Raw genomic sequence first — 14,128 nt, 5'->3', positions numbered from 1 at the left:
ACAGAGGAAAACACAGTAAGCTCCACTCACATTTCACAATGCTCTGCCGTGCAGAGTGGGTGCTTGGTAATTGGACCCACAACACTTGCTGTATAAGGTAAAGACTGAGGGAGAATTACACTAGCATGAAACAACTCCTCTTCACTGAGGACTGCCAATTTAACCCAGTGCACTGTGGGCCACAGGACACTGTTCTATGGGGATGCTGCATTCCAACGGAAGTGCTTCCCACCCAAAGAAATGCTTACTAACCTCTGTCTGACTGTTGGTAGAATGTTTACTGTCCCAACATCGCATTCTACTTCATTCCTACCCCACTCAAGTTAGTAGTTTTGATCAGCAACTTTATCACCACTCCAGAGTTTGTTTCAAACATGGAAAAGCTAGCCCCAGCCTGGAGACTAACCCCACATCCTTTTAAAAGATTTTTAATTTGTTTTTATTTTATGTGGGTAGGTGTTTTGTCTGTATCAGTGTCTGTGCCTCATGTGTATTATAGCTGAGGAGGCTAGAAGAGGGCAACTGTATTCTCTGGAACTGGGGTGACAGACAGCAGTGAGCTACTATGTAAGTTTGGAGAACAGACCCTGAGTTCTCTGGAAGAGTAACAAGCACCCTTAGACCTTTCATATGAATGTATATTATAGTTTTTTTGTTGTGCTCCTACACACACAGCACAACATATGTTGAGGCTTTAATTGCTGAGTCATCTCCCCAGCCCCGAATTACAGTTTTTGAAGCACTCTTATTTGTGTGCTTCAAGAAAATCTGCAAATAGTTTTTTTTTCCTCCAGCAATTTCAGAATGTCAGAGAAAATAATAAATATAACAGATATCTGAGTTTTCACTGTAATTTGGAAACTACTGTGATGTAAGTAATGAAAAACCAGATGGAAAGACAAAGGAAAGTAGACTGTAGTAGCAATCCTATTAAGCCCTCTCTCAGCCTATTAGCTGATGGTAAATTCAAACACCAAACTAGTCAACCATTCCTGGCATGCTAATCTTATTCTACTTGCTTGCCTGTGTCAAAGGAAGTGGAAAGTTGCTCTCTGTAATCAAATCAGTCAACAGTGGCAAGGCACATCTGGAAAAAGCATACCTCTACAAAGCACATTACTGGGAAGGAAAGCAGCACAAGACCATCAGTCAAAGGACTCACATGGGTGAGTAGCTCTGCAGTTGAAACTAATCTGATTTTGCTCATCAAGACTCTGCCTTGCTGTGCTATAAAACTGGTGTGCCTCCAAGAATTTCTAGACCATTTTCCCCCTCTTAACACGTGTACTCACACCAAAGAATCTACAGCTCTCTCTCTTAAGAAGTTTGCTTTTCTTGTAAAGAAGCCATTATATGAATAGACTATCTGCCTAGATTACCAACAGCCTAAGAACAACAAAGAATATGACCACTGTCCTCATCTTCCATAGCCTAAACGTTTATGTAAATTCCTAGTTGAGCAAATGGAGATGAACCTCCAAGCAGAATAAAATACCCATTTAGGAGAGAACTTTCAAGATTCTAGAAACCTCTAGCTATGGGTTCTAACTTCTCATCAGTATGCTCATCAGAACTAAATGATCTCACATTCTGCAACACAATCCACATATCTAAAGAGTTATTCATGCTGCATTTTAGATTGATTAATGCTTCTCGAGCTGGAGAAAAAATTCCTTCGCTATTCTGCTGACTAAAACGCTATTAAGCACCTAAGATGGTGAATTCTTGATGAAGCAGAGTAGGGACATTATCATATTTCTTTTTTTTTAAATATTTATTTATTTATTATGTATACAATATTCTGTCTGTGTGTGTGCCTGAAGGCCAGAAGAGGGCGCCAGACCTCTTTACAGATGGTTGTGAGCCACCATGTGGTTGCTGGGAATTGAACTCAGGACCTTTGGAAGAGCAGGCAATGCTCTTAACCACTGAGCCATCTCTCCAGCCCATATTTCTTTTTTTTTTGAGGTGGGAATTGAGACAGAGTCTCAGTATATAGTCAAGGTTGGCTTGGAGCTCAGACTACAACTTACAGAATCCACCTGCCTCAGTATTCCAAGTGCTGGGATTAGAGGAATGAAACACTAATCTTCAGAGTATCTTTCCAATGCACCATCTGAGAAACATGTTGATGACCTTGTCATTGAGAGTATGGAGTGGGTTAAAGGGCAATTTCTTTCTTTAATGTACATATGAAGAAGTGATCTTTATTAAGATGAGAAATAATTCACACAATATAAAGGAATGTAAACATTCCTTTAATGTATAAAACTTAATACATTCACAAATGTGTGTAGTCACCTCTAATAAACTTGAGAGCACCTGCATCAACCTGAAGAAATCCACCTGGGACTGACCTGGAAATGCCCTCCCTCACTCTATCACTAGAGTAGAGGCAATTACTATACTAATTTTACAGGTGAAGAAAATGAAATACAAAGGGATTACTAAGTCACACCACTGAATAAAAGGGCCAGGATACAAACCTGGCCATGTTCACCTTCAGCTTGAAACAACCACATAACATTGTCTATTTCTTGTCTTTGTCTCTATAAACTGAAAATCTAGTCAGGAACACCTTGGCTCATACCCGAAACAAGAGTTGTTTTTAATTTATCATTGGATTGATTAAAAATAAATTTACAGAAATCTCATCGATAATTTTTCAAACCACAGACTCAATATCTGGATATCTTGTATGGGTTGGTCTACTGTAAGTCTTTCTAGATTTAAGAAATCTGGGTCAGGGGTAGCATGTCTTTATCTTAGCACTGAGGAGCCCTAGCCAGGAGGACTGCCAATTGGTTCAAGGCCAGTCTAGGCTGCAAAGTAAGTTCTAGGCCAGAGACCCTGTTTCAAAAATAAAATTTCTGATAAGCATTTTATCATGGTTTGAATGTGTAATGTCCCCCACAGACTTATGTGTTTAAACACTTGGTGCCCAGATGTTGGTATTGTTTTGGGAGCTTATGATCCTTTGGAATGTAGGGCGCAACTGACAGACATAAGGGCAAGCCTTGGGAGTCATATCCTGGGCCTGCTTCCTGACTTCACTTCCTAGTCTTCTGAGATGTGAGGAGCCCTGGACACCCACTCCTACTGCAACAAACTCCATAATGGACTATACCCTCTCAAATCCCAAGTCAAAATAAAGCCTCCCTTAAGTTCTGCAAGTGAGTCTGTCACAATAATGAGAAGGTAACCAATATACACTTGTTCCTAATAAGAAACATTCTGGCTTGGGATAAATTGACTATCACAAAGATGCTCTTTTGAAATTCTAAAATTCAATGTGTTTATGACAACAGTGTTATTATGATGGTGATCACTTATTTGGCAGGGCCAGGTCTTGTTCCTAGTTTCCCAGTGCCTGCAAATAATTTTTTTTTTTTCCCCTTTCTGGTTTCTTGAGACAGGGTTTCTCTGTGTAACAGTCTTGGCTGTCCTAGAACTTGCTTTGTATACCAGGCTGTCCTCTGCCTCCCAAGTGCTGGGATTGAAGGCATTTGTGTCACCACATGGGGCTGCATATTCAAGTTTTTGATCTATGACTATTAGTTAAGAAGATAATTCCCATTTTACAAATGGAGGGAACAGAAACATTTAGCACTTACAAAGCCTATGATTGGAATATTAAAATTCAGCCCAGTGTGTCTGGCTCTGTAGTTATGTGCCTAAATCTGTGACACAAGAGAGAAAACAGTTCTTAAGAATTACTAGAGTGGGCTGGGCAGTGGTGGCGCACGCTTTTAATCCCAGCACTCGGGAGGCAGAGGCAGGCGGATCTCTGTCAGTTCGAGGCCAGCCTGGTCTACAGAGCGAGTCTCAGGACAGGCTCCAAAGCTACAGAGAAACCCTGCCTTGAAAAACCAAAAAAGAAAAAGAATTACTACAGTGGGAGGCTGGAGAGATGGCTCAGAGGTTAAGAACATTGCCTGCTCTTTCAAAGGTCCTGAGTTCAGTTCCCAGCAACCACATGGTGGCTCACAACCATCTGTGAGGGGTCTGGTGCCCTCTTCTGGCCTGCAGGCATACACACAGACAGAATATTGTATACATAATAAATAAATATATATAAAAAAAAGAATTATTAGAGTGCACATCCCAGCACCGGTGAGGCAGAAGCAGAGGGATCTCTGTGTGTTCAAAGCAAGGCTGATCTATAAAGTGAGTTCCAGGACAGCCGGGGCTGTTACACAGAGAAACTGTTTTGAATCCCCTCCTCTTCTTCCTCAAAAATAAAATAAAAAATAAAAAAAATTACTAGAGAAAAGTTCTTCAAAAATCTATATGAAGGGCTGGAGAGATGGCTCAGTGGTTAAAAGCATTGTCTGCTATTCCAAAGGTCCTGAGTTCAATTCCCAGCAACCACATGGTGGCTCACAACCATCTATAATGAGGTCTGGTGCCCTCTCCTGGCCTGCAGACATACACACAGACAGAATATTGTATACATAATAAGTAAATAAATTAATAAGCTGAGCTGAGGGGTATGTTCTTGTTTTTGTCAGGTACATTCTTTCTTTTGAAGACACTAGTGGCCTTGCTCTAAAATACTTTGGGGATTTATCCTCTTCTGTCAGTCTTACCAGTCCTACAGATTAATACCGCCCCAGCAAATACAGCTAAGAGCCATTGGTAACTTACTGGTTTGAAAGGCTGGTATCTGCAGGTCTCTGTCATTGTTAACACCTTTAGCTGGGCAGGCATAACTCGTGCTGGATTATCCAACAGCTGAAAGTTTGGTTCAGGTTCTTTTTTCTTTTCTTTCTCTTCTTTCTTTTCTGCTTCATCCTAGGATGGGAGAAAGGCAATCAACAAAGGACCACTTTTGGCCCATATCACTTCAGTCTTGTCAGCTACAAGGCAGTGGCAGATACACAGTACAACTAAAATGACAGCAGACTCCACTTAGCTATGGGAATGGTATAACTTGTTTACCAGCAGAGATCAGAAGAGGGTCATTTACTGTCTTTTCGAAAGTCTTTCTTTTTCATTGAATCACTGTCTACTTAAAACTTTGTTCTTCAAAGCCGACTTTTAGCTGTGACTTTCTCTCTGAACTCTCTCCTGTTTTATACTCATCTGTCATTCCCACAAATGGACACTGTTATGGCTAGACTGTGAAATGCCCTCTGGAAGCTCCTGGATGTGAACACTTGGGAACTTTCTGGACATGGGGCCTCATGGTTTAAGGGACGGGCCTAAGGGACACAGAGTGGCTGTGCTGCCAGCCTTAACTCTCTGCTTCCTGATTAAGATATAAGCAAGCCATGCTGCACAACTAACACGGTCAAAGATGAAGCCCCAGCCACCATGCTTCCTGCCCCAACAGACTGTATCCCTCAAAACCATGAGCCCAAACTCTTTCCTCTCTAAAGTCACTTTCAGTTAGCTACTGTCACAGCAACAAGAAAAGCAAGTTAACACAGACATGGTTTTCTAGGGTTTGTTTTAAATATAACGATATGATTCTGTATGCTGAAAGCAGGACAAATAATTGGAAAAGCTAAGCACAAAGTACAACGGTGTTTAAGGAATCTGGCCACAACAGGATTAACACATATGACCACTGAGTTACACTTACCACTTCCATCTTCTCCTCCTCTTTTTTTTCTTTTTCTTTTTCTTTTTTTTTAGCTTTGGCAGTAATAGATAACACAGCAGTGGAAACCTAGAAACAGTCAAAATGGTAACGGTTATAATCTCTCACCTACATCCTAAGAAACAGCCCAAGGAAAACAGTCCTAGAGCGTCTGTTTCCTGTCAGTAACCATGAACAACAAAACCACAGGAGAGTAAATGGGCAGCAAGCAGGACAGGAAGGCACATCATTTGCTGCCACTATCATCTTTAGCTACTGGGGCTGAGTCCAAAACATCCACTCCCCCCTTTCTGATCCTCCTTGGGTGTGATCTGCTATCATCTACTTCTGAGACACACACTTAAGTGCTATGTTCTTGTTGGCTTTATGGGGAAAGCACTGAGAAATTCTTGGCCATAGAGATGTTCTCGTAACTAGATACCCTGAAATGGTAATACACAATAGTTAGCTAGGAGAGGCCTTTCTTGATGAATCTCACTTGAAATCAAAGGGGAAACAAGACTTTGAAAATGGAGTAATAAAGGTGCTGTGAAAGGCTATTCATCAGCTGCTACCTTGAATTTGGTCAGTTGTAAAATTAACTCTACTTATACACAAAACTTAAAGCAAAATCAACAGATAGTTAATGTGAAACATTATCTTAAAATAAAGAACAATTTTCCCCACATAAGAATCATGAAAAGGCTGCTTGTTTTATTGAGTATAACACCATAGCCAGTGCAGCTCTGTAAATCCATTATTCCTTATATATCAATGAATGTGCTCAAAACCATTGGTGAAGTTTTATTCATTTTCAAAAGGCAAGTTGGGTAATATGCATGAAAATAAATATCATGGCTGGAGAGATTGATCAGCGGTTAAGAGCACTGACTGCTCTTCCAGAGGACATTGGTTCAATTCCCACCACCCACAAGGCAGCTCACAACTGTCTACAACCCCAGTTCATGGGGACCTGACAACCATGGCAAAACAATGCATATAAAAAAAAAGAAAAAAAAAAAAAACCAAAAACAAAAAACTTGAGTTACCCCCCCCCCCCCCCCCGCCAGGTTTATCTGTATAACAGCCCTGACTATCCTGGAACTCAATTTGTAGAACAGGCTGGCTTTGAACTCACAACTCACAGAGATCTGCCTGACTCTGCCTCCTGAGTGCTGAGATTAAATGTGTGTGCCACTACCACCCAGCAACATGAGTTACTTTTGACCACACAATTCCTACCTGCTATTCAAAGTGACAGACACACTTGAACAAGAACACAAATATGTACACAAACACTTTTATTGTAGTCTCATTTGTAGTGTATCAAATAAAAATGTACATCAGATAAAAGAAAGAATATAAAGATATACAGGTGCATTAGATAAAATAATATAGAAAAGAAATAATATAGCTCTCTCTCTATATATATATCTATAAATAAATAAATAAATATATAATATAGATATTAGGTACCGACAGAACAGAGCAAACTCTTGCATCATGGGGCTGGGATAACAAAAGAAAAAAGGCCCTTTACTTTACATGCAAGTCTAATGTTAGCTATCACTACAAGTTTGCTTTTAAAAACCGAACAAGGTTGGGGCTGAGAGATGGCTCAGCAGCTAAGAACACATACTGCTCTTGTAAGAACCTGAGTATGGTTCCCAAAAGCGCTGTCGGCAGCTGATCTCTTGTCTCTAGCTCCACGGGCGCCCACACTCAGATGAATATCCTCCCCACACATAATAAGTTGTGCAGCATGATGTACAAGGCCTTAATCTTTGTACCTGGAGGCAGAGTCAGGTGGACTCTGTGAGTCTGAGGTCATTATGATATGCTACCAAGTTCCAGGTTAGCCAGGACCCCATAGTGAGACCCTACTCAAACTAACCAACCAGACTTAAAAACTCTATCACTTGAGGGGAGGGAGAGGGAACTGGGATTGGTATGTAAAATAAGATTGCTTAAAAAACAAAAAAACTCAATCAAAACCCCAAAACTGTATCACTTAAACAGCCAGTAGCTTCTCTAATAAGAACAAATGTTACTTAATGAATCAAATAACGTACCTTTTCCTTTTCTTTTTCTTTTGGTACTTCCAGAGGGGCAGGATATGCAAATGTGGATGGTTTACAATTTGATTTATATTGAACTTTCGGCATCTGGAGAAATAAAATACTCTTTTGTTCTCTCCATGAAAATAATATCAAGACTTATGCACTGTTTTTACAAGCATATGGACACAAAGGGAGATGCAGGTTAAATGTTCAACAACAGTGCTGGTTCCATGTCAGCGCTCTATGAAAAGCGCTGTGAATTAATTTTGGTACTCAGTTCCCTACAGATCTTAAAGCTTGCTACTGACCAAGCATCATTTTCTTTTCTCTTTTCTCACAAATCACCCAGTGTTAGTGGGCTAAGCTCTACTCACACTGTGAGCATGGGACAACCGTTACCTACTTAGTGAACCCCCATGACTACTCCTTTTACCATACTAACAAACTTACTAGTCTGTCCACATAATTCTGCCATTATCAGTCTGTATTAGTTTCCATATAACACGGGCCCAATGGAAAACTGGCTTCGTTATTACTTATGGAACAAACCCGCTCTCTAGCTGCAGCTTTCTTTACTTCCCTAATCTGCATTCATGAAAACATGGTAATAACCACATTTGCTGAGACAGGACGCATCTTGTTTACCTCACTTTAATTGTGAAGAATGAAAACAGTATAAAATTGTTTGGCAGATTGCAAGTCTCCAAAGATTACAGAGGAGGTTTAAAGACAATGTCAAATATTAGGGATTAGGAAAACAAAATACTGTTGTTTTGAGAGATAAAGATGCAACTGTGAGCAGTTTTAATATTGAAATACTTAATAAAGAATAACTAGTTGTACAGCTATAATGAAATACTAATATAAGGAATTTTTAATTAACAAAAATTTGAGTTTACAAAATTTTCCATTCTGAAAATTAAACAAAACATCTTAACAACAGTAATGACAAAAATGTAAAAAGTATTTAAAGGTCCAGAAGCCTTTGACCTTTAAAGAACAAGATGAATCACCAGGTCGCAAGAAACACACAATCACAAACCCCATTAAAAATGTGATTAAAACTTGTGATAACAGGGCATGTAGTCCCTAAACTTTAACCTTTGTGATCAGTTCTGTTCTGCCAGACTCCCTGATTCCTCATTGTCAATCTTCTTTTCTGCTACTACTGAGGGATAGAAGTAGGCAAGGTCTTTGTGCTCACAGATAAGCACTAGGGGGACCAGTCTTGTTAAACATGCAGGGTTGTCTCTTCAAAGATAGAGATATCTCATTTGTTTTCTATCCAGAAGTCTGGGAATGGATGTGGTTAATAGCCTGGCGACCTCTGGCTACCTGTGTGGCTAGAGACACATAGGATCCTCCCCCAGACCCTTATCATGATGTTATTTCTTTTTTTTCAATCTATAGACTGCATCTTTATGAAAGATACATACTCCACTAAGAGTTATGATGTAGTCATAGCTTTGTTGTACACCTGAGACCGAGTTAATTATTGCCAGGAAATTTTTCATCAAACTGTGCTATGCTTAAATATGCCTAAAATAAACGACTCAGGGTTAGACTCTCAAAGTTTGAACCAACACTGGCTACTGAATTGTGCTGAACCTCTTGTTTTTGGATTAAAGCCTGGTGGCATAGGCCTGGAATCCCGGTGCTCTGAACGTTAAGGCAGAGGGACCCTGAGTTGAAAGATCACCGAGCTACACAGAATGACTCTATCCATCCCCAAAACCAAAAATACTAGCCAGGAATGGTAGCATATACCTTTAATTCAGATATTCTAGAGAAAAAGGCAGGCAGTTCTCTGTGAGTTGAAGGCCAGCTTGGTTTGCATAATGAATTCCAGGCCAGTCAGGGCTACAAAGTAAGACCCTGTTACAAAACAAAAACCAAACCAAACCACCCAAAATACACAGAATGGCTTATAAAAAAAAAAAACTCTTTGTATTTTTGTACTACGTACCCCACCCCATCATTTCCTGTCAAAAGATGTGTCCATGGGGGCTGGAGAGATGGCTCAGAGGTTAAGAACACTGGCTGTTTTCCCAGAGATCCTGAGTTCAATTCTCAGCAACCAATTGGTGGCTCACAACTATCTATAGTGGGGTCTGATGCCCTCTTCTGGCATAAAGGTGTATATGCAGATAGAGCATTCATGTTCGTAAGAATAAGTAAATCTTAAAAAAATGTGTCCAGCTAGTAAACATTTCCTTTCAAAACTTCTACAGACACACTCTACTCTGTAAGGGCTAAGGACTAACTTGAGTTCAGTCTGACTGAACGAAAATATGCTACCCGCAATGGTCATCTTTCAAGTCACAGGACTCTATGAACGTGGACTGTTATGACAAGGATATCCCACAAAGCTCAGAACTCACAGACATACCTTTAAGTCCTTGTTAAGGCCAATGACACAGGTAGGGGTATAAGCCAATGACAAGAAGTGTGAAAGGGGAAACCAGAACCAGAACTGGGTGAAGACAAGGACGCCAACCACAGAAGGCATATGAGTGTGCCCAGTCCGGGACTGTAAGGAGATTGTGACATTATGACCACCTGCAGAAAAAGAGAAAAACCATTAGCAAACCAACCTATTAAGATGAAAATAAGCATTTTTAGGTACTGTACTAGTGAATCAGTTGGTTTTTGTTTTTCTTTGAGACAGGGTCTCAATATTTAGCCCTGGCTGTCCTGGAACTCATCATGTCCTGGAACCAGGCAAGCCTTGAATTCACAGAAATCCAACTGCCTCTGCAACTTGAGTGCTGGGATTAAAACTGTTTACCAAAGCACTTAATGGTTTATTTTACGTGCATGAGTGTTTTGTTTACATGTATGTTGTATATATACTATGTGGGTGTCTGATGCCCACAGAGGCAGAAGAGGGTGTTGAATCCTTGAAACTCAAAGCTATAGGTGGTTGTGACCCACCTGATGTGGTGCTGGGAACTAACTGAACTTGGGTCTTCTTCAAGAGCAGAAAATGCTCTTAACCACTGAGCCATCTCTCCAGCTCCACAAAAGGAAAATTATAACATTTAATTCTTGATTCAACACATTTTCTGAGGAAGAGTATATGATAAAGAATGAAATAAGCTGATTCTGATCATGAGTTTATACTGTGAGAGGGTGAATGGATTGAACTCCACTCCGTTATGTCTCTTGCTACACCTCTAGACTACCCCTTTGGGGAGTATAGAGAAATACAGCTTGAAAGCCAGTGAATTAGAGTGACAAGCCAATTCATCAGGTAAAGAATTGGATTTTTGCAGGATGTAATGGCACATGACTATCTGGATTCCAGTGCTTGGGAGGCTGAGATAGGAAGTTTGGTTTGAATTTGAGGGTAGCCTGGATTACACAGTGAACTCTCCCTATTCCTCCCACAAAAGAAGCCCCAGCTGAAAGTCATTGAACACTTTACCAAGTGAATAGAACTGTTCTAACTTCTCTCCAGTATTTCTAAGGCTACCAACACTACAGGGGAGGCCTTACAAAACAAGAAAGAGGAACAAAGAGAGAAAATAACTTGAGCGTATACAGTTGTTATATAAAAGGATTAGGACTTGCTGAGCATTTGTGTCAGCTACTTGTAAGAGGCGGACGCAAGAGGATAGCAAGTTCAAGGCCAACCAGGGCAACTTATAGACTCTGCCTCAGAATAAAACATAAAAAGGGTGATATGCAGTTACTCAGTAGTATAATTACATTCCACGTGTGATGTTCTAGGTTCAGTCTTTAGTAGGGAGGCAAGAGGGAACACTGTGTATGTGAATGCAGTGGAATGATTATTATTCAAATGTTATGTTTGTGCTTGAATAAATTAAAATTATCTCTGGAAATTATATACTCCTCAAATTCTACCCAGGAATTATTTGCTTCAGACTCAATTTCCATGATGTCATACAGAACATTAGATTAACTGTTTCATTAGATTTATATAATACTCTGGAAGACCTAAGAACATTTACCTGCATCCAGTATGCCTTGGGCCAGAATAGCGCCAAATTTGGCCATGACATCATCATGCTTGTCATTGATGACTTTGGAATACAGCTGCCTGAACTGATTAACCTGAAGAAACAAGAAAAGAAATTATGGTCTGTCCATTTGTTGTGCTATTAAAAAGCACCCAGTAAACTGAGCTAATGATACTGAGACTCAGTTCTCATTTCAAGACATTTAGAAGAGGGTGATGGACCAGATGTGAAGGCTGAACATTGAGATCAGTGTCCTGACTTCCTAGTGTGGGAGCACTGGCTACCCTCAGTCCTCATTCTACAGAGGGCAATTCAGACTCAAGGGAGTGCTGACTAAGACTTCACTCTGCACCAGTCAGCAGGCCCACAGTCCTCACAAACACTATGCTGCTTACTGTCAACTGAGCAGATCTCCTAACAGGCATGGCCCTTCATAAGTAAATGACCTTTCACTCAGAGTGTGAGTGTGTACAAACTTTAGAGATGTGCATTCTGAATACACACTAGTTTCCGAAGACTTGTCAGAATCAGTACTCTTTTCTTTTTAAAGATTTATTTATTACATATACAATGTTCTGTCTTCATGTACGTCTGCAGGCCAGAAGAGGGCATCAGATCTCATTACAGATGGTTGTGAGCCACCATGTGGGTACTGGAAATTGAACTCAGTACCTCTGGAAGAGCAGCTAGTGCTCTTAACCTCTGAGCCACCTCTCCAGCCCAAGAATCAGTACTCTTATGATCCAACTCAGGATGAGATCCCCAGTAATTCTGTATCTTCAGTGTTTTCCTGAAATTACTATATAGTACTTCCACATAAAAATGCTTATAAAATATTCTTAATGAATACACTGATTTTTTTCAAACTGTCTGGATAGATATAGGGCACTATCTTATAATTCTTCCATGTCTTACACTTCCTTGTTTTCCCGACAGTGCTTTCAAATGGTAGGCACTCAGGAAGAAGTCTGCTTGTTCAAGAAGCACATGATCATGGAGCTCCCCAAATTTGCCAAAAGCAGAAAACACCAGATTTGAGTTTCCTAATATAATAAGCTTTGCACATATTCTTTCAGAATTTCTTCTCTGTATTTTTCTGAAGGCTACAGTGTGATACTATGGCTGAGTAACAGAATCAGGTAGCCCTGGCATATGATTCTCTCTGCTCTTAGAAGCCATTTGGGTAAATTACTAGTCTGTCTGTCTGTCCTGTGTCCATTTTCTTTTCAAATGGGTCTTCTTGTAAGGTGGCTCAGGTCTCAAACTCCTGAGTACAAATGATCCTTTTGCTAAATTCTCCTTAGTGCTGGGACCACAGGTAAGCATCACTATATCTGACCACTCACCAGCTTTTCTGTGCCTTAGTGTTCCCCTGAGGGTTACAGTATCTACCTCATCCATGTTCTAAAGACGACCGGAAGTAATATGTGGTCACGTAAATATGAGGCATTTTATACTTCAGTATAAATGTCTTATGGAGGCAGAATCTTATGACCCTCTGGACTACCATCAGCTCTGCCATCTAAACACTGCTAACAAAATAATACTCCTTAAAGATGGCTTTCGGTTTTATTCACAAGCAGCAATAAACTGTACTGCGGGAATAAAATGCACACGATCACTACTAAGTCATGCACTTCCAGCCTTACTTTTTTAAAAACTATAAAATCCAGCGTGATTAAATCATCACTGAACTCACAACCAGTTCGATGTTTTTACTCTGGCTTAACAGATCAAATTCCTTTGATTCTGAACTTATTTTAGACGAATACTTACATTACCTTATATAGGATGGAAATTTTATGTGGTAAAGGTTAAAAAATACTTTATGAACTTGTAAAAATAAATACGAGACAAAGCACTGTATGTACATTACAAAGGAGAATTTAATACAATCTTACCATATCATGGTTTTCTAATTTAACTTCACTGTTTCAGAATATGTTGGCGCCATGGCCAGGAAAAAGAGTCACAAACTTCTAACCCTGTAACCTGAGAGCGGAAGCCAGCCTAAACTATACAAGGAGCCATCTGTCTCAAAAAACAGTAAAACAGAATGGTAACACCACTCCCCCACTCAAGTAGAACTTGTGGAAAATATTAACTTAAAATTTAGGTTATTCTGTGATCCACATGTTCTATTATGTACAAATTTCTAAAGTCAAGCATTTAAAAAAATCCATCATGTTTTGCACTGTACTTTGTACCTTATACTATTAGAAAAATCAGAAAGGAACAAAATTCTCTAGAGCTATTTCTTCTGCAGAGCATACTTCCTTCCCGTCTTCATTCTGGCTACAGAAATTATCTCCGTGCTGGGTGGTGGTGGTGCACGCCTTTAATCCCAGCACTCGGGAAGCAGAGGCAGGCAGATCCCTGTGAGTTCGAGGCCAGCCTGATCTACAAGAGCTAGTTCCAGGACAGGCTTGATTGCTACAGAGAAACCCTGTTTTGGGGGAAAAAAAAAAGAAAAAAGAAAAAGAAATTATCTCTGCATATCA

At 40.0% G+C, this 14,128-nt stretch overlaps 2 protein-coding genes across 11 annotated transcripts in view; one reads left to right on the top strand and one right to left on the bottom strand.

The window, feature by feature from the left end:
• The window catches only part of Psmd1 (proteasome 26S subunit, non-ATPase 1), an 80,112-nt gene that overhangs the window by 2,243 nt on the left and 63,741 nt on the right, over positions 1-14,128 (bottom strand). Inside the window, exons 19-23 of the mRNA XM_050123102.1 lie at positions 11,619-11,721; positions 10,034-10,203; positions 7,657-7,749; positions 5,588-5,674; positions 4,648-4,794 (exon numbers count right to left, since the gene is read on the bottom strand). Of these exons, the coding sequence (XP_049979059.1) occupies positions 4,648-4,794; positions 5,588-5,674; positions 7,657-7,749; positions 10,034-10,203; positions 11,619-11,721 (600 nt within the window). The remainder of the gene's footprint in view (positions 1-4,647; positions 4,795-5,587; positions 5,675-7,656; positions 7,750-10,033; positions 10,204-11,618; positions 11,722-14,128) is intronic.
• Htr2b (5-hydroxytryptamine receptor 2B) overlaps positions 1-14,128 on the top strand; it is a 748,006-nt gene that overhangs the window by 708,752 nt on the left and 25,126 nt on the right. For 2 of the 10 annotated variants that reach the window (XM_050123119.1, XM_050123125.1), the window contains exon 1: positions 2-1,166. The exons of the other annotated variants lie outside the window; for them this stretch is intronic. The gene's annotated coding sequence lies outside the window, so the exon portion shown is untranslated. Of the gene's footprint in view, position 1; positions 1,167-14,128 lie in introns of those variants that run through there. 10 annotated transcript variants of the gene reach the window in all.

This window comes from Alexandromys fortis, unplaced genomic scaffold (genome assembly GCF_014885135.2).
Source record: "Alexandromys fortis isolate MF-2015 unplaced genomic scaffold, M_Fortis_MF-2015_v1.1 scaffold_213, whole genome shotgun sequence".
Classification (NCBI taxonomy): Eukaryota; Metazoa; Chordata; class Mammalia; order Rodentia; family Cricetidae; genus Alexandromys; species Alexandromys fortis.
This window is presented reverse-complemented; position numbering and strand designations above follow the sequence as displayed.